The sequence below is a fragment of the Chiloscyllium punctatum genome, chromosome 21 (assembly GCF_047496795.1).
Source record: "Chiloscyllium punctatum isolate Juve2018m chromosome 21, sChiPun1.3, whole genome shotgun sequence".
NCBI lineage: Eukaryota > Metazoa > Chordata > Chondrichthyes > Orectolobiformes > Hemiscylliidae > Chiloscyllium > Chiloscyllium punctatum.
Window position 1 is genome coordinate 10,713,354 of NC_092759.1, and position 26,896 is coordinate 10,740,249.

The 26,896-nt window shown below is 50.4% G+C and overlaps 1 protein-coding gene and 1 long non-coding RNA gene across 6 annotated transcripts in view; one reads left to right on the forward strand and one right to left on the reverse strand.

The window, feature by feature from the left end:
• Window positions 1-35: 35 nt before the first annotated feature.
• On the reverse strand, window positions 36-14,105 carry LOC140492372 (uncharacterized). Its single transcript, XR_011963542.1, has 3 exons — window positions 14,026-14,105; window positions 10,240-11,435; window positions 36-239 (listed from the first exon to the last, which is right to left on the reverse strand). It is a non-coding gene; the product is annotated as an uncharacterized lncRNA (long non-coding RNA).
• Window positions 14,106-16,354: 2,249 nt separating this feature from the next.
• LOC140492573 (arf-GAP domain and FG repeat-containing protein 1-like) overlaps window positions 16,355-26,896 on the forward strand; it is a 101,541-nt gene continuing 90,999 nt past the window's right edge. For 3 of the 5 annotated variants that reach the window (XM_072591541.1, XM_072591543.1, XM_072591544.1), the window contains exon 1: window positions 16,355-16,638. In XM_072591541.1, the coding sequence (XP_072447642.1) occupies window positions 16,472-16,638 (167 nt within the window). In that variant the 5' untranslated portion in view covers window positions 16,355-16,471. The remainder of the gene's footprint in view (window positions 16,639-26,896) is intronic. The other 2 variants (XM_072591542.1, XM_072591545.1) reach the window with 2 other exon arrangements.

Sequence of the window (26,896 nt, forward strand, 5' to 3'; positions counted from 1 at the left end):
GTGCCATCTTAAAGCAGACAAAAATAAATCACAACTTGGAATATAAGAATGAAGAAATAAAGGAAAAGTGTCCGAATGTACGGTTTTTCTTGTTAAGTGCTCTGCCATGGATGTTGGGCACTGGTCCCTTCGTCAATCCATTACCCGCTGGTCCGAATGCTGCCAGTCTTCGATGCCATCTCACCTCCACCACTGTGGGTCCTCACTGGACCTTGCCAACGCAGATACCATCATTGTCACTGGGTACCAAAGAACAAAGAACTTTACAACACAGGAACAGGCCCTTCGGCCCTCCAAACCTGTGCCAATCCAGATCCTCTATCTAAACCTGTCGCCTACTTTCTAAGGATCTGTATCCCCCTGCTCCCTGCCCATTCATGTATCTGTCTAGGTACAGCTAAATGACACTATTGTTCCCGCCTCTACCACCTCCACTGGTAATGCTTTCCTGGCATCCACCACCCTCTGCATAAAGAACTTCCCACGCATACCTCCCCTAAACATTTCCCCTCTCACTTTGGACTCATGACCCCTAGTAATTGAGTCCCACACTCTGGGAAAAAGCTTCTTGCTATCCACCCTGTCTATACCTCCCATGATTGTGTAGACCTCAATCAGGTTCCCCCCTCAACCCCCTTTTGAGGTCTACGAAATCCGAATCTACTCAACCTCTCCTCGTAGCTAGCACTCTCTATACCGTACAACGTCCTGGTGAACCTCCTCTGCACCCTCTCCAAAACATCCACGTCCTTTTGGTAATGTGGCGACCAGAACTGTGCGCAGTATTCCAAATGTGGCAGTACCAAAGTCCAATACAACTGTAACATGACCAGCCAACTCTGGTACTCAATACCCCGTCCAATGAAGGATAGCATGCTGTGTGCCTTCTTGACCACTCTACGGACCTGTGCTCCCATCTTTAGGGAACAAGGGACCTGAACATACACACTGGCCCAAACTCGACTCTGCAGCTGTGGCTGCCAAGAGTCAGCTTTGGGCCAATCCCGTGAGTGTGTGGCCGCTGTCGATTCCGTGGGATCTTACTCTGACCCAAGCCTGCCCTTGGCGTGGCCTCCGTGAGGCTGCCCTGGGTGCAGACGTCACCAGGAATTCAAACTCGCGTCTGCCGCCCCAGCCAACGGGTGGACCGATGCAGAAGCAACCCAGGCGCCTTCTGACGGGACCGCACAGCGTCCACTCACCGGCCAAGATAGAAGATTGGCCGGCGAACAGAAGAGAGAGTAGGGATGAGACAGTCTGTTTTAGGCTGAGAGGATGTCACCAGCGATGTGTCGCAGAGTTCCGTCTGAGGGCCTCAACACTCTATAGTTCCTTCTTACAAGGAATCGAAGGTCTGGTGGCCAACGTTGTGAGTGACTCAAAGACAGTTGTGAAGAGGACATCAGAATGTCGATGCAGAGAGCCTCAGCAAGTGGGCAAAGATGTGGTGAATAGACGATAGAAGATTCTAGATTAGAGTGGTGCTGGAAAAGCACAGCAGTTCAGGCAGCATCTGAGGAGCGGGAAAAATCGACGTTTCGGGCAAAAGCCCTTCCTGAGAAGGTCTGAAACCATCCATTTTGACAGAAAGAATAAGCTTAAAGGAGATATGTGTGGAACGTTCATAACACAGAGGGTGGTGGGTGCCTGGAATGCATTACCAGTGGACAGGGTAGGGGTGGGAACGAGAGCGACACAGGGTGAGAGGTTGCAGAGCTCGGAGGTGCAGTGTGATCTGGATGGCCAAGTATATGAATCACACAGGGTTAGCATCCAGGAACAGCAAATAATCAGCAGCACGGTGACTCAGTGGTTAGCACTGCTGCCTCACAGAACCAGCGTCCCAGGTTCGATTCTAGCCTCGGGCGACTGTCTGTGTGGAGTTGACACATTCCCTCCGTGTCTGTGTGGGTTCCCTCCCACAGTCCAAAGATGTGCAGGTTCAGGTGGATTGGCCATGCTAAATTGCCCCATAGTGTTCAGGAATGTGTAGGTTAGGTGCATTTGTCGGGGGTAAATGTAGAGTAATACTTTTGGGGAATGGGTCTGGGTGGGTTACTCTTCGGAGGGTCAGTGTGGACTTGTTGGGCCAAAGGGCTTGTTTCCACACTGTAGGGAATCTATGATTCTAATACAATGTTTATTGTGAGGGGAATTGAATGCAGGAATAGGGAGGTTATGCTTCTGTTAAACAGTGTATATTACTGGTCACTGTACGTGCTGAAGGCTGTTCATATGTTGGAAACAGTTCAGAGACAGAGAAATGTACAGCACGGATACAGAACCCTCAGTCCAACCTGTCCATGCCAACCAGATATCCCAACCCAATCTAGTCCCACCTGCCAGCACCCGGCCCATATCCCTCCAAACCCTTCCTATTCATATACCCATCCAAATGCCTCTTAAATGGTGCAATTGTACCAGCCTCCACCACTTCCTCTGGCAGCTCATTCCATACACGTACCACCCTCTGTGTGAAAACATTGCCCCTTAGGTCTCTTTTATAGCTTTCCCCTCTCACCCTAAACCTATGCCCTCGAGTTCTGGACTTCCCCCACCCCAGGAGGAAAAGACCTTGTCTATTTACCCTATCCATGCCCCTCATGATTTTGTAAACCTCTAGAAGGTCACCCCTCAGCCTCCGACGCTCCAAGAAAACAGCCCCAGCCTGTTCAGCCTCTCCCTATAGCTCAAACCCTCCAACCCTGGCAACAACCTTGTGAATCTTTTCTGAACCCTTTCAAGTTTCACAAATCCTTCTGATAGCAGGGAGATCAGAATTGCAGGCAATATTCCAACAATGTCCTGTACAGCCGCAACATGACCTCCCAACTCCTGTTCTCAATATTCTGACCAATAAAGGAAAACATACCAAACGCAGCCTTCACTATCCTATCTACCTGCGACTCCACTTTCAAGGAGCTATGAACCTGCACTCCAAGGTCTCTTTGTTCAGCAACACTCCCCAGGATCTTAGCATTTAGTCCTGGATGTCTTAAAATGCATAAGTCCTGCCCTGATTTGCCTTTCCAATTTTATCTAAATTAAATTCCATTTGTAACTCCTCAGTCCATTGGCTCATCTGAACAAGATCCTGTTATACTCTGGTTATCTTCTTCGCTATCCACCATATCTTCAATTTTGGTGTCATCTGCAAACTTACTAACTATGCCTCCTATGTTCATATCCAAATCATTTATATGAATGATGGAAAATAGTGGACCCAGCACCGATCCTTGTGACACTCCACTGGTCACAGGCCTCCAGTCTGAAAAGCAACCCTCCACCACCACACTCTATCTTCTACCTTCAAGCCAGTTCTGTATCCAAATGGCTAGTTCCCCTGGTATTCCATGCGATTGAACCTTGCTAACCAGTCTATCATATCATAGATACCCCCATCATGTGGAAACAGGCCATTTATCCAACAAGTCTGCATTGATCCATTCCCCTACTCTATTGCGCTGCATTTGCCCTGCCTAATACACCTAACCTATACATACCTGAACACTATGAACAACTTAACATGGTCAATCCACCCTGACCTGCACATCTTTGGACTGTGGGAGGAAACCGGAGCACCTGGGGGAAACCCACACAGACACGGGGAGCATGTGCAAACTCCACGCAGACAGTCGCCAGAGGCGGGGATTGAACCTGGGTCTCTGGTGCTGTGAGGCAGCAGTGCTAACCACTGAGACACCGTGCCTTGTTGAACACTTTACTGAAGTCCATATAGATCACATCTTCCCCTCTGCCCTCATCAATCCTCTTTGTTACTTCTTCAAAAAACTCAATCAAGTTTGTGAGACATGATTTCCCACGCACAAAGCCATGTTGACTATCCCGAATCAGTCCTTGCCTTTCCAAATACATGTACATCCTGTCCCTCAGGATTCCCTCCAACAACTTGCCCACCGCCGAGGTCAGCCTCATCGGTCTATAGTTCCCTGGCTTGTCTTTACCGCCCTCCTTAAACAGTGGCACCACGTTTGCCAACCTCCAGTCTTCCGGCACCTCACCTGTGACTATCGATGATACAAATATCTCAGCAAGTGGCCCAGCAATCACTTCTCTAGCTTCCCACAGAGTTCTCGGGTACACCTGATCAGATCCTAGGGATTTTTTCACGCAGAGGGTGGTACGTGTATGGAATGAGCTGCCAGAGGATGTGGTGGAGGCTGGTACAATTGCAACATTGAAGAGGCATTTGGATGGGTATATGAATAGGAAGGGTTTGGAGGGATATGGGCTGGGTGCTGGCAGGTGGGACTAGATTGGGTTGCGATATCTGGTTGGCATGGACGGGTTGGACTGAGGGGTCTGTATCCGTGTTGTACATCTCTATGACCGTCTGTGTGGAGTTTGCACATTCTCCCCATGTCTGTGTGGGTTTCCTCTGGGTGCTCCAGTTTCCTTGCATAGTCCAAAGATGTGCAGGACATTCGAAATTGCCCACAGTGTTAGGTGCATTAGTCAGAGGGAAATGGGTCTGGGTAGGTTAATCTTCAGTGGGTAGGGTGGACTTGTTGGGCCAAAGAGCCTGTTTCCACACTGTCGGGAATCTAATCTAATCTAATCTAATATCCCCTTGACACTAGCTGAGCTCCTGGAGCTGGGGGTCAAAATCAGAAGAGAAATTCCAGGCCAGTATTTGGAGAACAAAATTCTGTGGAGGTATGCTCCTTTGCCTCTAACCCTGGCAAGGTTCACTATGTCATGAGAGCTTCATACTGTCAGGGCCCTTGCCACCTCGCACCGTCACCTTTGGCCACTCCTTGCTCACCAAAGGTTGACGGTAATCTTCATGGTGTTACACAGAGGAACACTGGGGAAGGCTCACATTCGTTGGTCTTCTAAACCATAATAAACATACCTGGTGCCTAGGAAACTCCTTCAGAGAAATGTTGGTTGCCTTGAATACTGTAAATCGTGAACACTGATGTTTAGGGGCTTCTCGGGGCACCAAAGCTTTCCAATGTCTGAGCATTTCACGGTGTACTTCTACCTTTCACGCCAAACCCTCTCAGATCGGCCTCAGCTTTTATGCTGCTTGCGAAATGCTGGTTTGTTGGTGGTCTCAGTGGGCTGTGTCAGACTCAGCACCCTTATCTTGAAGGGGCTTAGCACAAACGAGAAGCTAGTTCAGAGAGTTTAAATGTTTCCTGGAAGACACTTTGAAGGAGGATTGAGACAATTTATGGGCGGCACGGTGGCTCAGTGGTGAGCACTGCTGCCTCCCAGCGCCAGAGACCCGGGTTCAGTTCCCGCCTCAGGCGACTGACTGTGTGGAGTTTGCACATTCTCCCCCGTGTCTGCGTGGGTTTCCTCCGGGTGCTCCGGTTTCCTCCCACAGTCCAAAGATGTGCAGGTCAGGGTGGATTGGCCATACTAAATTGCCCGTAGTGTTAGGTAAGGGGTGATGTAGGGGTATGGGTGGGTTGCGCTTCGGCGGGTGCGGTGTGGACTTGTTGGGCCGAAGGGCCTGTTTCCACACTGTAAGTAATCTAATCTAATCCATGCAGGCTGCAGCATTTAAAGGGCTCTAGCTGTCTTTTGATGAATAACGGGGTGGTAATACAAGTGTGGAAAGTCCCTGGGGGTGGGGGGGAGGTTGGCTGTCAGGGAAGGAAAAAGAAGGACTGGCATTGATATAGCGCCTCTCCCACAACTCCAGGACATCGCAAAGCCCACCGTAGACACTGGAACATTTTGCAGCAAGTCATTGCTGCAATATACTGCAGACAATCTGTGCAGAGGAAGATCCCAGAATCTGCAAGGTGATAATGAATGGGATGTAAAGTTTTTTTTGAGGGATTTGTTTTGGGGTTAGTACTGACTGGGACACCAGTAAGAGCTTTTCTGATTTTTTTTTAATGTCCAGAAGTGGTCTTGCACACAAACACCAAATGTTCACAGGTTTGGCAGGTGCTGTCAGAGAAGCCTCAGTCAATTGTTACAGTCCATGTAGTAAGTGTGCTGTGTTGTTGGTGAGGAGAATGAATGTCAATAAGGTTCCAATCAAGCAGGCTGCTGTGTCCTGGATGGTGTGGAGCTGCACTCTCCCAGGAGAGTGGGGAGTATTCCATCGCACTCCGACTTGCCCCTTGTAGACACTGGGCAGCTTTGGGGAATCAGCAGATAGGTTCCCCTGTCAAATTACACTAACACCAAGGGTACAAGGGAGATCATAACTTGGTCGCCATGGCCAAGTTGGACCGAACGGTCTGTTTCCATGACTCTAAAATACCCCCATGCTACATTTTTCAGTTATTAACCACCAGCAGTAAATTAGCGATGTTTTACGATTGGTTAATCTACATGCAAAGCCTGAGCACCACGGAGGAACCATGGGAATGTGAGGGTTCTGAGGAAGGATTCTATTATCCATTCCAGCAGGAAATCTTTCGCAGTCACACGATTCACCTGCTCCGTACTTGGGAAGGGATTTTTTTTTTAAAAAAAGCAGTGGCGTCATAGTTGCTGTTTTCCAATCTGCCGGAACTGCCCCAGAGTCCAGCAAATTTTGGAAAATTGGCCTAAGAGAAAATGAGGAGGTATAGCTCATGTGCAGGCAGCTGGGAGCAAGGAGAATCCCTGGAGATATAAAGGGGATACAGGGGTTTACTGAAGAAGGAAGGCAGGAGGGTGAAAATGGGACATGAAATAGCCTTGGTTAAGAAGATTAGGGTGAATTCAAAAAGATTCTTTAAGTATATTCAAGAATATACATTGTGTACAGTTCTGATCACCGCATTATGAGAAGGATGTGGAAGCTTTGGAAAGGGTGCAGAGCAGATTTACTGGGATGTTGCCTGGTATGGAAGGAATGTCTTTCAAGGAAAGGCTGAGGGCCTTGAGGCTGTTCTCGTTAGAGAGAAGAAGGTTGAGAGGTGACTTAATAGAGACATTAATCAGAGGGTTAGATAGGGTGGACAGGGAGAGCCTTTTTCCAAGAATAGGGAGAGCAAATATGAGGGGACACAACTTTAAAGTGAGGGGAGATAGGTATCAGACAGATGTCAGAGGTAGTTTCTTTACTCAGAGAGTAGTAAGGGTACTGCGCTGTCATGTTCTATGCTCGAAATAACCTGGGGTGGCACGGTGACTCAGTAGTTAGCACTGCTGCCTCCCAGCGCCAGGCACCCGGTTCAATTCCAGCCTCAGGTGACTGTCTGTGTGGAGTTTGCACAGTCTCCCCGTGTCTGCGTGGGTTTCCCCCGGGTGCTCTGCTTTCCTCCCACAGTCCAAAGATGTGCAGATTTAGCTAAATTGCCCACCGTGGATGTGTAGGGTCAGGTGTAAATATAGGTGATAAGGGAGGGGAATGGGCCTGGGTGGGTTGCTTTTCAGAGGGTCGGTGTGGACCTGTTGGGCCGAAGGGCCTGTTCCCATACTGTGGGGATTCTATGAAAGCCGATAATTCATGCCATCTAAGATGAAGGGTTGGGATTAAGAATGAGGTGGTTTGCTTCAGTACTGGCCATGGGATCCCTCATGAAAACAGTCAAAATTTGAAATTCATTCCAGATAAACGTGAGGGGATGCAGTTGGGAAGACCAGACATGTTAACGGAATACATGATGGGCAGTAGGACCCTGGGAAGCACCGAGGATTAGAGGAATCTTGGCGCGCATGTCCACCAGTCCCTTCTGGTGTCACGACAGATGCATAATGTAGGTTAAGACGGCATTAGCCATAGAGGTTAAGAGCAGGGAGGTGGTGCTGGAACTGTATAAAATGTTGGTTTAGGTGGCAGTTCTGGAATCCAATTATAGGAGGGATTTGAGAGGGTGCAGAGGAGATTTACCAGGATGTTGCCTGGGCTGGAGAGTCTCAGTTATGAGGAGATATTCGAAAGACTGGGGTTGTTTCCCCCGAGAGCAGAGGGGATTGAGGGTGGTCATCACTGAGACGTAGAAGACTATGAGGGGCACAGACAGGAAGAAATTCTCCCTTTGATGTAGCAGATTAAGGCAAGGCAATAGAGGTTTAGAGATGTGAGGAAAGGCTTTTCTCACCCAGAGGCTGGTGGGTATCTGGAATTCGCTGCCTGCGAGGTTGGTAGAGACAGAAACCCTCATTACATGGAAGAACTAGTTAGATGTACATCTGTGCTTCAAAGGTAAACATAAATATAAGTAAACAATTAAAGATTAGATTCCCTACAGTGTGGAAACAGGCCCTTCGGCCCACACCAACCCACCGCAGAGTAGCCCACCCAGACCCATTTCCCCTCTGACTAATGCACCTAGCACTATGGGTAATTTAGCACGGCCAATTCACCCTGACCGGCACATCTTTGGACTGTGGGAGGAAACCGGAGCAAACCCACGCAGATACGGGGAGAATGTGCAAACTCCACACAGTCAGTCACCCGAGGCTGGGATCGAACCGGGGACCTTGGTGCTCTGAGGCAGCAGTGCTAACCACTGAGCCACCGTGCCGCCCTAGTTACCCCATTTGGTTCACCCCTGTCCTTTAGGGAAGGAAATGTGCCACCCTCACCTGGTCTGAACCTACACGTGACTCCAGACCCACAGCGATGTGATTGTCCAGGTCTTGCTCCATTTGAACCATGGACTGCTTTGGTATCTGCGGGGTGGCGAATGGTGCTGAACATTGTGCAGTCTCAGCAAACGTCCCCACTTCTGACTTTATGATGGAGGCAAGGTCATTGATGAAGTGGCTGAAAATGTTTGAGCCGAAGGGATTGACCCTGAGGAACTCCTGCAGAGATATTCTGCAGCTGAGGTGACTGACCTCCAACGACCACAGCCAATGTACTAGATACGACTCCAACCAGTGGAAGAGATTGCCATCTGCTACCCATTGATTGCAGTTTTGCTAGGGTTCCTTGGTGCCGCACTTGGCCATATGCCAAGGGCTGTCCCTCTCCCCGTCCCCCTGGAGTTCACCTCTTTAGTCCATATTCGACCCAAGGGCTGTAATGGGGTCAGGAGCTGAGTGGCCCTGGCAGAACCCAGACTGGGCGTCACTGAGCAGGTTGTTGTTGAGTAAGTGCTGTTGGTGACACCTCAGCCGTGTACTCAGATCCTGTTCCTCCCAGCTGGCGGGAATATTTGCAGACGCCTTTAATCTCTCCTTAACACAATGAGAGGTCCCCACCTGCATCAAGAAGACCACTATCATCCCAACACCAAAATAAAATCGGGCAGCGTGCCTTAATGGCTACCGCATGGTGGTTCTGACAGCCACCATTATAAAGTGCCTGGAGAGGATAGTAATGGCACACATCAACTCCAGCCTTCCAGACTGCTTTGAGCCACTGTAATACGCCTACTGTCACAACAGGTACACATCTCCCTGGCCCTACAGAACATCCTTGGAGCATCAGGACAACAAGGACACTTACATTAGACCACTATTTATTGACTTTACCTCCACCTTCAACATCGTAATTCCAACAAAACTCCAAACTCAGAGACTTAGGACTTTGCTCCCCGCTCTGCAACTGGATCCTCGATTTCCTGACCCATAAACCACACTCAGTGAGACGAGGCAACAACAACTCCTCCACATTAATCCTCAACACTGCGTACCCAGCTCCTTTACACACTCACCACTGTGTGGTCAAATTCAGCTCGAACTCCATTCACAAATCTGCTCACGACCCCACGTAGTGGGTCAGATCTCAAACAACGAGGCAGAAATAGACAACTTAAGATTAGATTCCCCCACGGTGTGGAAACAGGACCTTCGGCCCAACCAGTCCACACCAAACCTTCGAACAGTAACCCACCCAGTTTCCCCTCTGACTAATACACCTAACACTATGGGGTAATTTAGCACGGCCAATTCACCCTAACCTGCATATTTTTGGATTATGAGAGCACCCGGAGGAAACCCAAACAGACACAGGGAGAATGTGCAAACAGTCGCCCGAGGTTGGAATCGAACCTGGGACCCTGGTGCTGTGAGGCAGCAGTGCTAACCACTGAGCCACTGCGGCGCCCTGGTGGAAAGAAAGCTCTCCCTCGATGTCAGCAAAATGAAAAGCTGGTCATTAACTTCAAGAAGTGGAGTGAAGGGGATGCCTTAGTCTGTATCAAAGGGGCTGAGGTGGAGGTGGTCAAGAGCTTCATGGTGTTAGGAGTGAACATCCTCAACAATCTCTCCTGGTCCACCCACGTCGATGCTACGGTCAAGAAAGCACACCAATACCTCAACTTCCTCAGAAGGGGTAAGGAAATTCAGCAGGTCCTCAATGATTCTTACCAATTTTTATCGACGCACCATAGAAAGCATCCTATCCAGATGCATCACGGCTTGGTATGGCAACGGCTCTGCTCAGGTCGGTGAGAAATTACAGAGTCAGAAGTTGCTTGAAAAGCCCAGCAGGTCAGATGTGAGGAAGGGTCATCGGACCTGAAACATTAACTCTGGCGTCTCTTCGCAGATACTGCCAGCCCGGCTGAACTTGCCCAGCAGTTTCTGTTTTTGTTTCTGGTTTGCAGCATCCACAGTTCTTTCAGTTTTTATTTTGAGATTACAGGGAGTTGTGTACACTGTCCAGACCACCCTACAAACCAGCCTTCCTTCCAATGACTCCATCGATACTTCCCCGCTGTCTTGGGAAAGCAATCAAAGACTCCTCCCGCCCTGGTTATACTCTCTTCCACCAGGCAAAAGATACAAACCTTTGAAAACACAGACCAACAGTTTTGAGAACAGCCTCTTCCCCGCTGTTATCAGACTTATGAACGGATCTCTCATTTATGAGAGTTGAAATTTCTCTGCACCCTCGCTGCAGCTGCAACACTATATTCTGCGTTCTGTTCTATTACCCTGATATACCTATGTAGGGTATGATTTGTCTGGTTGGCATGCAAAACAATACTTTTCACTGTATCTCAGTACACGTGACAATAATAAATCAAATCAAATCATCTTCCACCATTTTACAGATGATCGAGAGTTCCTGATGGAGCAAACTTTGCAGTTTGGAATTGTTTTGTTTTTCATGCACAGGACATACCCGGACAATTTTCCACATTGTCAGGTAGATGCCAGTGTTGTAACTGGACTGGGACAGCTTGGCTAGGGGAGCAGCAAGTTCTGGAGCACACGTCTATTGCCAGGAGGTTGTCAGGGCCCATAGTTTTTGCAATACCCAGTATCGCCAACCATTTCTTGGTATCACATGGAGTGGATTGAATATGGCTGAAGACTCGTATCAGTGGCGCCAGGGGACCACTGGAGGAGGCCGAGATGGATCATCCACTGAAGATTGTTGCGGGAGCTTCAGCCTTACCTTTCGCACTGACATGTTGGGCTCTAGCATCCTTGAAGGTGGGGGTATTTGTGGAGCTTTCTCCTCCAGTGAGTTGTTTGATCGTCCACCGCCATTCACAGCTGGAGGTGGCAGGACTGCAGAGTTCCGATCTGAGCCGTTGAAGTGAAAAGGCAAGAACCTGGAAAAAGGAATACAATGTTTGGAAAGCAGAACATTTCTGACATGGCGAGGGTTTGGGAAGTCTCGAATGTCCACAGGTATTAAAAAGACCAATATTCAGGTATCGAAATTGGCAGCAAGGTTTTGAGATTCTGTTGTAAATGTATGGTGTACACAAACATTTTCTTGTGTCCTGAAGGCAGTCTCCACTGGGGAAGAACCCAGCTCTTGAACACAATGGTCAATGACTATCACCGATTCTCAAACAAATGTTCTGGGTTACCCTGGAAGGGGATGTGTCCTTCAAAGGCAGAGAACATGAACTTTGTTTTTAGATTAGATTCCCTCGTGTGGAAACAGGCCATTTGGCCAATAAGTCCACACTGACCCTCCGAAGAGTAACCAACCCAGACCCCTACATTTACCCTTGACTAATGAATCTCACACTATGGGGTAATTTAGCATGGCCAATCCACCCTAACCTACACATCCCTGAACACTATGGGGCAATTTAGCATGGCCAATCCACCCTAACCTACACATCCCTTAACACAATGCAACAATTTAGCATGGCCAATCCACCCTAACCTACACATCCCTGAACACTATGGGGCAATTTAGCATGGCCAATCCACCCTAACCTACACATCCCTTAACACAATGCAACAATTTAGCATGGCCAATCCACCCTAACCTACACATCCCTGAACACTATGGGGCAATTTAGCATGGCCAATCCACCCTAACCTACACATCCCTGAACACTATGGGGTAATTTAGCATGGCCAATCCACCCTAACCCACACATCCCTGAACACTATGGGGCAATTTAGCATGGCCAATCCACCCTAACCTACACATCCCTGAACACTATGGGGTAATTTAGCATGGCCAATCCACCCTAACCCACACATCCCTGAACACTATAGGGCAATTTAACACGGCCAATCCACCCTAACCCACACATCCCTGAACACTATGGGGCAATTTAGCATGGCCAATTCACCCTGACCTGCACATCTTTGGACTGTGGGAGGAAACCGGAGCATTCGGAGAAAACCCACGCCGACACGGGGAGAAAGTGCAAACTCCGCACAGACAGTTGGGATCAAACCTGGGTCCCTGGAGCTGTGAGGCAGCAGTGCTAACCACTGTGCCACCCCAGTGTTACAGAAGTCACAGAAAGCTAGCTGGAAGATGCAACAAACAATTTGGAAGGCGCAAGGTACGTTAGCCATTAGTGCATGAGGATCTGTTTACAAGTGTAATGATGTCTTGATGCGATTCTATAGAACTAGAGTGAGGCCGCAGCTGGAGTACTGTGCTACCTGAGGTGAGATATGCTTCGCATAGAGGGAGTGTATTGAAAGTTCATCATATTGATTCCAGGTACAGTGGGATTGTCCTATGCAAAAAGCTTTAAGATTACTGAGTCTCCCCAGTTCTGAAGAATGAGAGATAATCTTTTGGATGCTTTCTGTGCATACAGTCTTGGAATAAAGAAGTTCCAGTTTGAACTGAGATGAGGAAGAGTTTCTTCACACGCAGGGAGGGTGAATCTTTGGAATCAGAGGGTTGTGGCAGTTCAGTCATTGAGCATGTACAAGACAGAGATACATTTCCAGACAGTAATTTGTCTAATCTTTTCATCTTTAACTCATCAGGACAGATGCTCAAGAATACCAAATCAAGGGGAAACAGACTTTTAAGGTAGATACATCCCCAGGGCTTGATGATATCTATCCCAGTATGCTGAGGGAGACAAAGGAGGAAATTGCTGGGACAAACAGCCAGGTTTCTGGTACTGAGACTGGCTCCAACGTAACAAGGGATACATTAGGTCTCCCTCCTATTGGAAGGATGTTGTGAAACTTGAAATGGCTCAGAAAAGATTTAAAAGACTGTTGCCAGGGTTGGAGAATTTGAGCAAAAGAGAGAGGCTGAATAGATTGGGGCTGTTTTCACTGGAGCATCAGAGGCTGAGGGGTGACCTTATAGAGGTTTATAAAATCCTGAGGGGCATGAATAAAGCAGAGAAGGTCTTTTCCCTGGGTTGGGGGGATACAGACGCAGAAGGCATAGGTTAGGGTGAGAGGAGAAAGTTATAAGAGAGACCGAAGAGGCAACTTTTTCACTCAGAGGGTGGTGTGTGTATGGAATGAGCTGCCAGAGGAAGTGGTGGAGGCTGGTACAATTGCAACATTTAAGAGGCATTTGGATGGGTATATGAATAGGAAGGGTTTGGACCAAGTGCTGGCAGATGGGACTAGAATAGGTTGGGATATCTGCTTGGCAAGGAGGGGTTGGGCCGAAGGGCCTGTTTCTGTGCTGTACATCTCCATGACCCTCAATGCTGCTTTGAAAAACAGGATAACTTTCAAATTTTATATATTGATACTTTCAAGCACAATAAATTTCAACATGTTTAGCATTTTGAAATTCAGTAAAGAAACTTAAAAAAAACGTGTATTTGTGGATTTAAAATATAGTGAAAATTAATATGTTTTATTTAGCACTTTGGCAATATGTGCGCTGAAAATTTTAAATTAGATTGAGGATTTTAAAATTATATTTTGCAAAATGGATAATTTTGCAAATTCAATTCATACCCTTTTAATAATCAGGTTAATTGTCTTAAGTGCATTATGGATGCATCAGCCCAGATTCCTGACATTTCAACATTGCAGCTCCACCTGTGTTCCTCCAGCCCCGCCCCCAACCTCCAGCCCCGCCCCCCAAACCTCCAGCCCGCCCCCAGACCTCCAGCCCCGCCCCCCAAACCTCCAGCCCGCCCCCAGACCTCCAGCCCCGCCCCCCAAACCTCCAGCCCGCCCCCAGACCTCCAGCCCCGCCCCCAAACCTCCAGCCCGCCCCCAGACCTCCAGCCCCGCCCCCAACCTCCAGCCCCGCCCCCCAAACCTCCAGCCCGCCCCCAGACCTCCAGCCACGCCTCCACAACCTCCAGCCCCGCCCCCCAAACCTCCACCCGCCCCCAGACCTCCAGCCACGCCTCCAGAACCTCCAGCCCGCCCCCAGACCTCCAGCCCCGCCCCCCAACCTCCAGCCCCGCCCCCCAAACCTCCAGCCCGCCCCCAACCTCCAGCCCCGCCCCCCAAACCTCCAGCCCGCCCCCAGACCTCCAGGCCCGCCCCCAGACCTCCAGCCACGCCTCCAAAACCTCCAGCCCGCCCCCCCAAGCCTCCAGCCCGCCCCCAGACCTCCAGCCACGCCCCCAAAACCTCCAGCCCCGCCTCCAACCTCCAGCCCCGCCCCCCCAAACCTCCACCCCGTCCCGACCTCCAGCCGCGCCCCCCAAACCTCCAGCCCCGCCCGCCAGACCTCCAGCCACTCCCCTCAACCACCAACCTCCAGCCCCGCCCCCCAAACCTCCACACGCCCCCAGACCTCCAGCCCCGCCCCTAAAACTACAGCCCCGCCCCATAATTAAACAGCCCCGCCCCTAGCCCTCCACCCCCTAACACCAAGCCCGCCCCTAACCCTCGAAGCCCCGCCTCCTAACGGTCGAACCCTGTCCCTGACCTTACTCGCGCTGTCCCCAGTTCACCTGCCCCTCCCCCGATCCTTCCGCCCCACCCCCCCGACCCTTCGATCCCCAGCCCCGCCCTCTTGCGTCCATCTCCTCACTTGGACCTCCGTTCCGCCCAACCAGCGGTCCACGGGTCCTCCAGCCCCGCCCCCTGACCTCCAGCCCCGCCCCCTGTCCTACAGGCCCGCCCCCTGTCCTCCAGCCCTATCCCATGCTCCTCCAGCTCTCAGTCGTCATATCCCACGCCCCTCCCCACCGCCGCCGACGTCAATAATCAAAGGCTGTCCGGAGATCCTCCCAGCCCGCCCCGAGGTATCCCGCCCTGCACCGCCAGGGTTCCCATTGGTCCTCCAAACTCCGCCCCCACACCACCACCGCCGGCCCCGCCCTCTCCACCCCATGCTACTCCTTCCCCCAGTCCTCTCGCCGAGCCCGCCACCTCCTCTTCCTCCTCCCAGTTACCCACCCAGCTCCCCTGGTCCTCGCCAATCCGTGCCTTCTCCGTGCACCCACGTGACTTCCAGCCCCGCTCCTGCGCCACCATCGCCCGTCCTGGTCCTCCAGCACCACCCCTGGTCCTCTACTCCCTTGACCCATCCTCTTCCCCCTCATCCTCCAGTCCCTCTCCGCGGCTCCCCCGACCTTCCTTTCCCCGGTTTCCTAGACCCGCCCCTGGCCCTCCATCCCCACTCCCACCCCTGATCCATCAGCTCCGCCCCATCGACCACAAGCCCCGCCCCCCTAGTCCTCCAGCCCCCCGCCCCCTAGTCCTCCAGCCCCGCCCCTAATCCTCCAGCCCCGCCCCTAGTCCTCCAGCCCCGCCCCTAATCCTCCAGCCCCCGCCCCTTACACCCCAGCTCCGCCCCTAATACTCTAGCCCGCCCCCAATACTCTAGCCCCGCCCCTAGTCCTCTAGCCCCGCCCCTAGTCCTCTAGCCCCCGCCCCTAATACTCCAGCCCCGCCCCTAATACCCCCGCCCCGCCCCGCCCCGCCCCGCCCCGCCCCGCCCCGCCCCGCCCCTAGTCCTCCAGTCCAACTCCTAGTCCTCCAGTCCCGCCCCTAGTCCTCCAGCACCGCCCCTAGTCGCCTAGCCCCGCCCCTCGGTCCCCCAACACTGCTCTTGGTCTTACAGTCCCGCCCCCGGTATTCTCCCGTCCCCCCTGGTGCTCCAGCTCTGCCCGTGCCCCTCCAGGCCCGCCCGCTTCTTTCGTCTAGCCCCGCCCCTGGTCCTCCGGCCCCGCCCCTGGTCCTCCGGCCCCCGCCCCTGGTCCTCCTGCCCCGCCCCCTCCCCGGTCCTCCGGCCCCCGCCCCCTCCCCAGTCCTCCGGCCCCGCCCCTGGTCCTCCGGCCCCGCCCCTGGTCCTCCGGCCCCGCCCCCTCCCCGGTCCTCCGGCCCCGCCCTCGTTTGATTGACGCGGTAATGGCGGCGCGGCGGTGTTTGTGAGAAGCGGGAGAGACTGGGAGATCCGAGCCGCCGCCGCCCGCCCAGTCCCGGCCCCGGCCTCAGGATGTCGGCCACGGCCCGCCGCAAGCAGGAGGAGAAGCACTTGAAGCTGGTGCGGGAGTTGGGATCGCGGCCCCACAACCGGCAGTGCTTCGAGTGTGAGCAGCGGGGTCCGACCTACATCGACATCACGGTGGGCAGCTTCGTGTGTACCTCCTGCTCAGGCATCCTGTGAGTACCGGGGCCTGGCGGGTACCCGAGGCCGGGGCCTGGGGCCTGGGGGAGGGGGGACCGGGGGAGGGGGGCCTGGGGGAGGGGGCCTGGGGGAGGGAGCCTGGGGGAGGGGGGCCCGGGGCCTGGGGCCTGGGGGAGGGGGCCTGGGGCCTGGGGGGTACCCGAGGCCGGGGCCCTGGGCCTGAGGGAGGGGGCCTGGGGCTTGGCGGGTGCCTGCGGGAGGGGCCCTGGGCCTGGCGGGTACCCGAGGCCTGGGGCCTGGGGGAGGGGGCCCAGGGCCTGGGGGAGGGGGGCCCGGGGCCTGGCGGGTACCCGAGGCCTGGGGCCTGGGCCGTGGACTGTGTTTGAGATCTGCTGGCTGAGGCCGAGGGTAATACCTGAGGCGGGAGACTGCGGCCTCCAGAGCCCTTGGGGCCTGGAGAGTACATGAGGCCCCAGCCTGGTGCTGGGGTGAGGGAGAGTGTGCGAGGATTGAGGGCCTGGAGTGGGCTAGACAGGGAAGACAGGCTGCATCATAGGCTGCTGTGGGGCCCTGACAGCACTGTGGTCCCTTGGCCTCAGGATGGACATTATATGCTAATGTGCTGAGAGGCAGCAGGGCAATAAAACCTGGGAAGTCCTCATACTGTGGGCACCTCGTACGTGACTTCCTACAGAATGCACCGCCTGGACTGTATGGCTACAGCACTCTGTTCTGTTCTGATCCTGTTCATGATACACTCGTGATACTTGCGCGGCAATAACCTGCTCAGTTTGGGCTCCGCCAGGACCACTTGGCTCAGGATGTCATTACAGCCTTGGTTCGAACATGCACCAAAGAGCTGAATGCTTAAGGTGAGGTGAGATTGACAGCCAGGAGTCCAGGACTAGAAGGCACAGGTTTAAGGTGGGAGAGGAAAGATTTAAAAGGGACCTGAGGGGCAACCTTTTCACGCAGAAGGTGGTATGTGAATGGCTGTCAGAGGGAGAGGTGGAGGCTGGTACAATTACAACATTTAAAAGGCATCTGGATGGGTATATGAATAGGAAGGGTTTAGAAGGGTATGGGCCAAGTGCTGGCAAATGGGACTAGAGTAACTTATTCTATTTGGTTGGCATGGACAAGTTGGACCGAAAGGTCTGTTTCAGTGTTGTTTGTCTTTATGACTCTGTGGCCAAGTGTGGCATCAAGGCGCCCGTAGCAAAACTGGAATCATTGAGTATCAGGGGGCAAACTTAACAATGGTTCGACTCATTACTGACACGTAGGAAGATGGTCATCATTGTTGGGGGTCAGTCATCTTAGCTCCAGGGCATCTCTGCAGGAGTTCCTCAAGGTAGTGCCCATGGTGTAACCATCTTCAGCTGCTTCATCAGTGACCTTCCTTCCATCATAGAGTCAGTTGGAGGGATGTTTGCTGATGATTGCACAATGTTCAGCATCATTTGTGATGACTCAGATACTGAAGTAGTCCATATTCAAACGCAACAAGATTTGGACAACACCCAGGCTTGGGCTGAGAAGTGGCAAGTAACATTTATGACCATCACTAAAAGACATTCTGCATTTACACATTTGGCACACAGTGGCATTACCATCTCTGAATTTTCCACTATCAACATCCTGGGAGTTATCATTGATCAGGAACTCAACTGAACTCATCACATCACATAAACCCAGTGGCTACAAGAGTAGGTCCAAAGCTAGGAGCACAGCAGCAAGTAACTCTTGATATCCCAAAATGTGCCCACCATTAGGGCAGCATGGTGTCTCGGTGGTTAGCACTGCAGCCTCACGGCGCCAGGGACCCAGATTCGATTCCAGCCTTGGCCGACTGTGTGGAGTTTGCACGTTCTCCCCGTGTCTGTGTGGGTTTCTGTCGGGTGCTCCGGTTTCCTCCCACAGTCCAAAGATGTGCAGGTTGGGTGGATTGGTCATGGGGGTGGCACGGTGGCTCAGTGGTTAGCACTGCTGCCTCACAGCGCCAGGGACCCAGGTTCGATTCCAGCCTTGGCCGACTGTCTGTGTGGAGTTTGCACGTTCTCCCAGTGTCTGTGTGGGTTTCCTCCCACAGTCCAAAAAAAATGTGCTGGTTAGGGTGAGTTGGCTATGCTAAACTGCCCATAGTGTTAGGTGCATTAGTCAGAGGGGAAATGGGTCTGGGTAGGTTACTCTTCGGAGGGTCGGTGTGGACTTGTGGGGCCAAAGGGCCTGTTTCCACACTGTAGGAAATCTAATCTAATCTGCAAGGCACAAGTTAGGAATGTGAAGTAATTACTCCCTACTTGTCTGAATAAATGCAGCCCCAACAACACTCGAAGGTTGACCCTATCCAGGACAAAGCAGCCAGTTCGATTGGCACTGCATCCACCCCATCTGCCACTAATTTGCTCTTCCATTACTGTCACTGGGGCTAATCCTGGAATTCCCTCCCTAATAGCATTGTGGGTCAACATAGCGCAGGTGGACTGCAGCAGTTCACTACCACCATCGCAAGGGCAACTAGGAATGTGTGCCAGCAATGCCCACATCCCACAAAAATGAATAAATAAATAAAAACAGCCCGCTTGAACCGCTTGACATGTACTCTGGTTCTACTCTGCAGGGTGTGTATGCAGTGTGGAATGTGTACAAGGCCAAGTCCAGTCAATTGGGAATAAAACACTTTTTGTTTAGAATCGTAGAACTCCTACAGGGTGAAAGCAGACCATTTAGCCCATCAAGTCCGCACTGACCCTCTGGTGAACATCCTACCCAGACCCATTCCTGTAACCCTGCATTTCCTCTGACTAATCCGCTCAGCCTGCACTTCCCTGGACACCGTGGATTATTTAGCATGGCCAATTCACATCGCCTTTGGACTGTGGGAGGAAATCACCGGGAGGATGCTGACGCAGACACGTGGCGCATATGCAAACTCCACGCAGACTGTCATCCAAGGGTGGAATCGAACCTGGGGCCCTGGCGCCGTGAGGCAGCAGTGCTAACCACCGAACCACCGTGCTGCCCTTTTTCTGGAGCAAATAGTGTGTTTTCTGTGACTGACTCATCAAAATAAATGTAACATACTTTTGAGGCATCTTATTCTTGAGTTCATCTCATAGTACATATAGCACAAATATAGAGATCATAAATAGTTTACTGAGTCATGAGATACTGCATGAGATATTCTGACTATACCACATGCTGTGATTATAGTGCATTTATAGATATAAAATACTATATTGTGGTTGTGTTCTGTCTATCCATGATACTAAGTACCGGACACGTACAACAACTATCCTTTGTATTGTCCCTATAATACTCTCAGTTGTAATCCAGAAACACTTGAAGCTAAGTCATATTTGGCAATATTAGGACAGGTGCCTAAAAGCCTGGTCACTGAGGAGGGTTTTAACTCTGAGAGAAAAAGAGGGTCTCTAAGGCTGGAGAGAGCTACAGTGTTAGGAAAAGGAGGATGCCTTAATATTTAGGAACGCAACAGGTAGCTGAATTCCCTTGGCATCATCTTCCAAATCCATTACCTCTACCATCTAGGAGTGCAAGGGCAACCGATACATGGGAACTGTATCTCCTGCAAGTTCCCTCCAAACCACACACCATTCTGACTTCGGAATATATCACTGTTCCTTCAGTGTCGGCCAATTAAAATGCTAGACTTCCTCCCCACGTACATTGTGAGCCTACCACAGCAATGGGTTATGGTGTTTGGAGAAGGAAGCTCAAACCTGGGGTGGGAATCCAATGCTAACCCAGTCATTGACACCCATGTCTGTTGAATGAAATTTCAAAAAGACTTGAGCAGCGGGTGATACGTATGGGTATCAAGAAAAGCAGTACTCTTGGGCAAGAGGTATGCTAAACCCTGAAACCACTGTAGATACGTTGCTGCCCTTTATTGGTTGGCGAAATTGAGTACAGGAGTCAGGATATTGTGTTGCAGCTTTATAAGAGTTTGGTTATGCCTCACTTAGACGACTGCATTCAGTTCTGGTTGCCACATTACAGGAAGGATGTGGAGGCTTTGGAGAGGGTGCAGAAGAGGGTGCGGCCTGGATTCGAGGGTATGAGCTCTAAGGAGAGGCTGGACAAACTAGGGTTGTTTTCCCTGGAGTGGCAGAGACTGAGGGGAGACTTAATAGTCCATAAACTTATGAGCTGCATAGACAGGGTTGTCAGTCACAATCTTTCTCCCCCAGAGTTGAAATGTCTAAAACTACACGGCATGCATTTTAGGTGAGAGGGGGCAAATTCAAATGAGATGTGAGGGGCCCTTTTTTTAATACACAGTGGAAGGAGTCTGCTTTGGTGGTGTGGAAGCAGATATGATAGGGGTGTTTAAGAGACTTTTAGATAAACACATGAATATGCCAGGAATGGAGGGATATAGAACAAGCAGAGGCAGAAGGGAATAGTTTAATTTGGCATCATGTTTGGCACAGCATCGTGGGCCGAAGGGCCTTCTGCTGTGCTGTGCAGGTCTACGTTCAATGACTGAGGTTTCACTCGAATTCGAGTCAGGTTGGAACTCAGTGCAAAAAAATAAACAGTTGTAGAAATCTGAAAGAAAAGCAGAAATTGGGAGAGAAACTCAACGGGCCTGGCAGGATGTGTGTGGTGAAAGCAAGAGTTAATGTTTCTGATCCAGTGAGCTCCCTTCAGTCAGAACTGATGATCATAGAGTGATGATTATGCAGATTTTCACTGAACCACAAAATACATTGGCGCAGGTGACCTTCGGTTTAGACAAGAGGTGTAGATTTGGAGGAACTTCGAGGGATGAAGGAGAGGCACGCAGGTTGAGGGTGGGAATCTCGTATCTAAATGCTGAGGATACCAATTCTGGACTCCTGAGCAACCCCCAGCTTTAGGCTGATGCATAGAAGGAGGGCAGGTGGATGAGAAGTAGTGTCAGGAAATGGGAAGGATAAGAGTAGGAATAAGACTTTTGAAAAATATTTTCCAGCCAGGCATAGCTGGGCAAGCTGATGGAGGTGAAAGGAGTCAGGCTCGCCAATGTTGAGAATGCAGGGACATGAGCTCAGTTCAGGATCAAATGGTAATACACTGGTTCAGTGGAGAGAGAGAGAGAGAGAGAGAGAGAAGGATGTGAAATTGGTTGTAAAACTATTTCACTGGTATGGAATGCTTTTAAAGTCTCAAAGGTCTGGCTACTGAGGCTGTTTAGTGAAGGATTTTGGGATTGCAAATTTCATGAGGCCTACACGAGGGTTGATCAGATCTGCAGGAAGCATCTATCTTCAGAGAACAGACCAATGTGCCTGGGCTCCCACATGGAATAATTGTCTGGCTTTTGTGTTCTCCGTAGAATCTACCCTATCCCTGCAGCCCTGCATTTCCCATGGCTAACCTACCTAACCTACGCATCCCTGAACACTATGGGGCAATTTAACATGGCCAATCCACCCTAACCTACACATGTTTGGACTGTCGGAGACTCAGGCTGAATATGCAAGCACCACACAGACAGTTTCCCAAGGCTGCAATCGAACCTGGGTCCCTGGAGCTGTGAGGCAGCAGTGCTAATCACTGAGCGACAGTGCCGCCCTTGGAAAAACATTTCCAACACATTAAATGAAGTATGATACAGTTTTGATCCTGATCAAAGATAGAGTTGATCTGAGGTTGTGAAATCTTAGAACAGTGAAGGGTACGCAATGGCTTTGTGCTAACACCATTGTGCGAGCAATCTCGAACCCTAGGCCAGTGATCTGGAGTCATGGGTTTGAATCCCACAATTGGTAGGTAGTGAAACCTGAATTCATTAAAATCTGGGAATCATGTGGCTGTTTCCATTGCCCAGAGTAGTATAAACCCACCTGGTTCACTGATGCCCTTTCGGGAAGGATTTCTGCCCTCCTTATTTGGCCTGGGCCTACATGAGACTCCAGCCCCACTTGACAGTTTGGGATGGGCGATAATTGCTGCCTTAACCAGCTCCATCCACTCGCTATGAATTAATTTCTAAAGTGTGCAATGGAGAAGACCATTCAGCCCATCAGGTCTGAACCAGCTTCTTCCTAATAATCCCTGTCCTGTATTTATTCTAATGCCCCTTTTCCATGCTCTCTGAATCTGTGTCCACCAGCTGACCTGGCAGCATCTTCCGGACATTCACCACTGGATTCATTAGAATCCTTTTGCTCATGCCCGCTTTGTAAATCATCCTGAACTTGTCCCATCTGGTAGTCAGGTCTTTTGCCACTGGGCATTTTCCTCATTAACTCTTTGTTTATTTTCAAATGCCACAAGACCTTCAGTTTGCCCGCGTGTGTGCTGCTCCATGAAAGATCGGAACGTTGCACAAGTGCCAGCCGTGAGCGCTATTTGAATTTCTCCTTCTCGTTGAAGGAGCAGATGTACGATTGCTGAATGTACTCGTGCCCTGAAGCTCTTTGCAGCCAGTGCGGTTAATTTGAAAGCTGAGGGTGTTTTTATTTTGAGGCAGAGGGGTGTGAAGGCCAGTGTGTTGCAATTACATCTGAGTGCTGCCACAGTCGCACTGGCTGGCATCACAGGTGTAGGGCTGAATGGCCTCCTCCCGTTCAGGAGTATTAAGGTCTTTGAAGCAAAGCTGCTGGTGTCACGTGGAGCAACGTGCAGTCCATATACATGCAGCCAGCTCCCGCAAATAGAGATTAGGAGGATTGTTTTAAAGTTGTCCAGCCGTTTGTCTGGAATTGTGATCTCTGGAGGTCAGCAGCAAAATAGTTGAGGCAGCACTCAGTAGTTTCTAAAGGTTAGGCGAAAGTGAGGACTGCAGATGCTGGAGATTAGAGTGGTGCTGGAAAAGCGCAGCAGGTCAGGCAGCATCCGAAGAGCAGGAGAATGAAAGGTTATCTGGGGCTGGGCAGAAAGTGGCTGGCAGCTACAAGGGGGTCAACTGTAAGCCAATGTCCACACCGGCCCGAGGGGCTGCTCTTCCTCCTAACCTGTAAACTGGCCCCGGGTGTTTGATGTTGAAAAGGGCGTGCTGAGAGGTATGCTTTGCCTCCAGTATTGTTGAGGGATCTTTAACATCGGTAAGTTGAGGTTTGCACCGCTGTGGTTCTCCGCCTCACCAAATGGATAACATTTCCAACAAAGTGACGCTAGTTACTGGCGTGTGGACTTTATACAGTCCTCGTGTTGGGAGTTGCACCTTCCTGACTCGAGCTGTGACCTGGTTGAGGCAGGACAGGAATACCACGCGTGATGCAGCTGAGCCTGTAAACTGCTTCCTGTGATAGCTTGCGATGCCCTGATATCCTGAGTGTGAGTTTAATTTGTCTTACATTATGACTCAGAAGACATTCTTTTTCTTGAGTTGCATGACTTTCAGAGGCTGCTAATGATCGTAGATGTGATGATCTCAGCACCTTCCTGGTGAGGTGAAGAGACTGTCTGGCAGGTTTCTTGTCTGATTTGAATAGATTGCTGTGGTTAAAAAAAATTTAACCCACCTTGGTGTCTGCGTGACTGAGCTGCTGCGGCTTGTCACCTCATGCTGTTACAGCACCATATGAACTTCTTAATCAGTTAGAGGCATTGCTGATTGGCCAGGGAGCAGTTCAGGGTGAACTTATTGTTGTGGGTCTCGTCACGTGTTGACAGATTTCATCATCTAAAGCATGTTAGTAAACCAAATAAATTTTTCAAAATTGTAAAACATTCATCATGGTTTACCATTCGGCCAACGGTATGATTGAATTGAATTTCATTGTCTGCTATAGTGGGACTTGAACCTCGTCCCCAGGAGTTCTGTGTTGCTGGTCAATGACATTATCAGCACACCACCTCTCCTATTCTTGGAAGCATGCAAAATAGTACTTTACATGGCCAAACAATCTGTTTTTCTCTCTCTCTGTCTGTGATATTATCTTCTGAATACACTATTTGCAGCCTGGGATACACTTCTAAAGGTATTGGCTCCTTCCTGTACCTGAATCCTGACTCAAACAACTCTGTGCACTCTGTGTTCCTCCAATTCTCAGTTTCCAACATTGTTGGCCATGCCTTCAGCTTCCTGGGAATTTAGCTCCCTTATTCCTTCCTTAAACCTTTCCGTTTTTTTCCATTTAAGATGCTCCATGCTCTTCGGCTTAACTCTTGGTCACCTCAGGGAGTCCAGTGTGGATTCAGACCCTTTAGTCCAACTCATTTAGTCCCATTTGCCAGCACTTGGCCCATATCCCTTTAAACCTTTCCTATTTACCTTTTGAATCCAGATGCCTTTTGAATGTTGTAATTGTACCAGTCTCCACCACTTCCTCTAGCAACTCATTTCATACACGTACCGCCCTCTGTGTGAAAAAGTTGCCCCTTAGGTCCCTTTTATATCTCTCCCCTCTCACCGTAAACCTATGCCCTGTAGTTTTTAACTCCCCCACCCTGGGGAAAAGACCTTGGCTATTACCCTATCCCTGCCCCTCATGATTTTATATCCCTCTCTAAGGTCACCCCTTCAGCCTCTGGTGCTCCAGGGAAAACAGCCCCAGCCTATTCAACCTCTCCATATAAACTCAAACCCTCCAACCCTGGCAGCATCCTTTCTGAACCCTTTCATGTTTCACACCATTCTTCCTGTAGCAGGGAGACCAGAATTGAACGCAGTGTTCCAAAAGTGGCCTCAATGATGTCCTGTACTGAAGCAACGTGACCTCCCAATTCCAATATTGAATGCAGTGACCAATAAAGGCAAACATACCAAACAGCACCTTCACTACCCAGTCTACCTGCGACTCCAGTTTCAAGGAACTATTAACCTGTAACCCCAGGTTTCTTTGTTAGACAATGCTCCCCAGAACTTTTACTATTAAGTCCTGCCATAATTTGCCTCACCAAAATGCAGCACCTCACATCTATCCAGATTAAACTCCATCTGCCACGTATCAGGCCATTGGCCCATCTGATCAAGGTCCCATTGTACTCTGAGGTCACCTCCTTCACTGTCCACACACCAGCAATCTTGGTGTCGTCTGTAAACTCTGTATACATCCCTCCTATATTCACATCCAAACTTTTTATCTAACCAACAAAAGTGGTGGATCCAGCATAAATCTTTGTGGTCTCAGGTCTCCCTCCTCCACCACCGCCACCCTCTGTCTCCTGCCTTTGGGCCAACTTTGTATCCAAATGGCTACGATTTCCTTTACACAAAGCCAATACTGACTATCCCTAATCAGTCCTTGCCTTTCCAAGTACATGTAAATTCCGTCCCTCAGAATCCCCTCCCGTAACGTACCCACCACTGACATCAGGGCTTACCGGTCTACAGTTCTCTGGCTTTTCCACATCACCTTTGTTAAATAATGGCACCACGTTTGCCAACCTCCAGTCTTCCAGCACCTCCCCCTTGGCTATTGATGATACAAATATCTCAGCAAGGGTCCCAGCAATCACTTCCCTAGCTTCCTGCAGAGTTCTAGGGTATACTTGATCAGGTCTCGGGCCTTCATCCACCTTTGTACATTTTAAGGTGTCCAGCCCCACCACTTCTGTAATATATGGGCACTTTTCAAGATATCACCCTTTATTTCCCCAAGTTCTCCAGCTTTCATATCCTTCTCCACAGTAAACATAGAACATAGAACATAGAACAATACAGCACAGAACAGGCCCTTCGGCCCACGATGTTGTGCCGAACTTCTATCCTAGATTAAGCACCCATCCATGTACCTATCCAAATGCCGCTTAAAGGTCGCCAATGAATCTGACTCTACCACTCCCTCGGGCAGCGCATTCCATGCCCCCACCACTCTCTGGGTAAAGAACCCACCCCTGACATCTCCCCTATACCTTCCACCCTTCACCTTAAATTTATGTCCCCTTGTAACACTCTGTTGTACCCGGGGAAAAAGTTTCTGACTGTCTACTCTATCTATTCCTCTGATCATCTTATAAACCTCGATCAAGTCACCCCTCATCCTTCGCCGTTCCAACGAGAAAAGGCCGAGAACTCTCAACCTATCCTCGTACGACCTACTCTCCATTCCAGGCAACATCCTGGTAAATCTTCTCTGCACCCTCTCCAAAGCTTCCACATCTTTCCTAAAGTGAGGCGACCAGAACTGCACACAGTACTCCAAATGTGGCCTAACCAAAGTCCTGTACAGCTGCAACATCACCTCACGACTCTTGAATTCAATCCCTCTGCTAATGAACGATAATACTCCATAGGCCTTCTTACAAACTCTATCCACCTGAGTGGCAACCTTCAAAGATCTATGTACATAGACCCCAAGATCCCTCTGTTCCTCCACCTGACCAAGAACC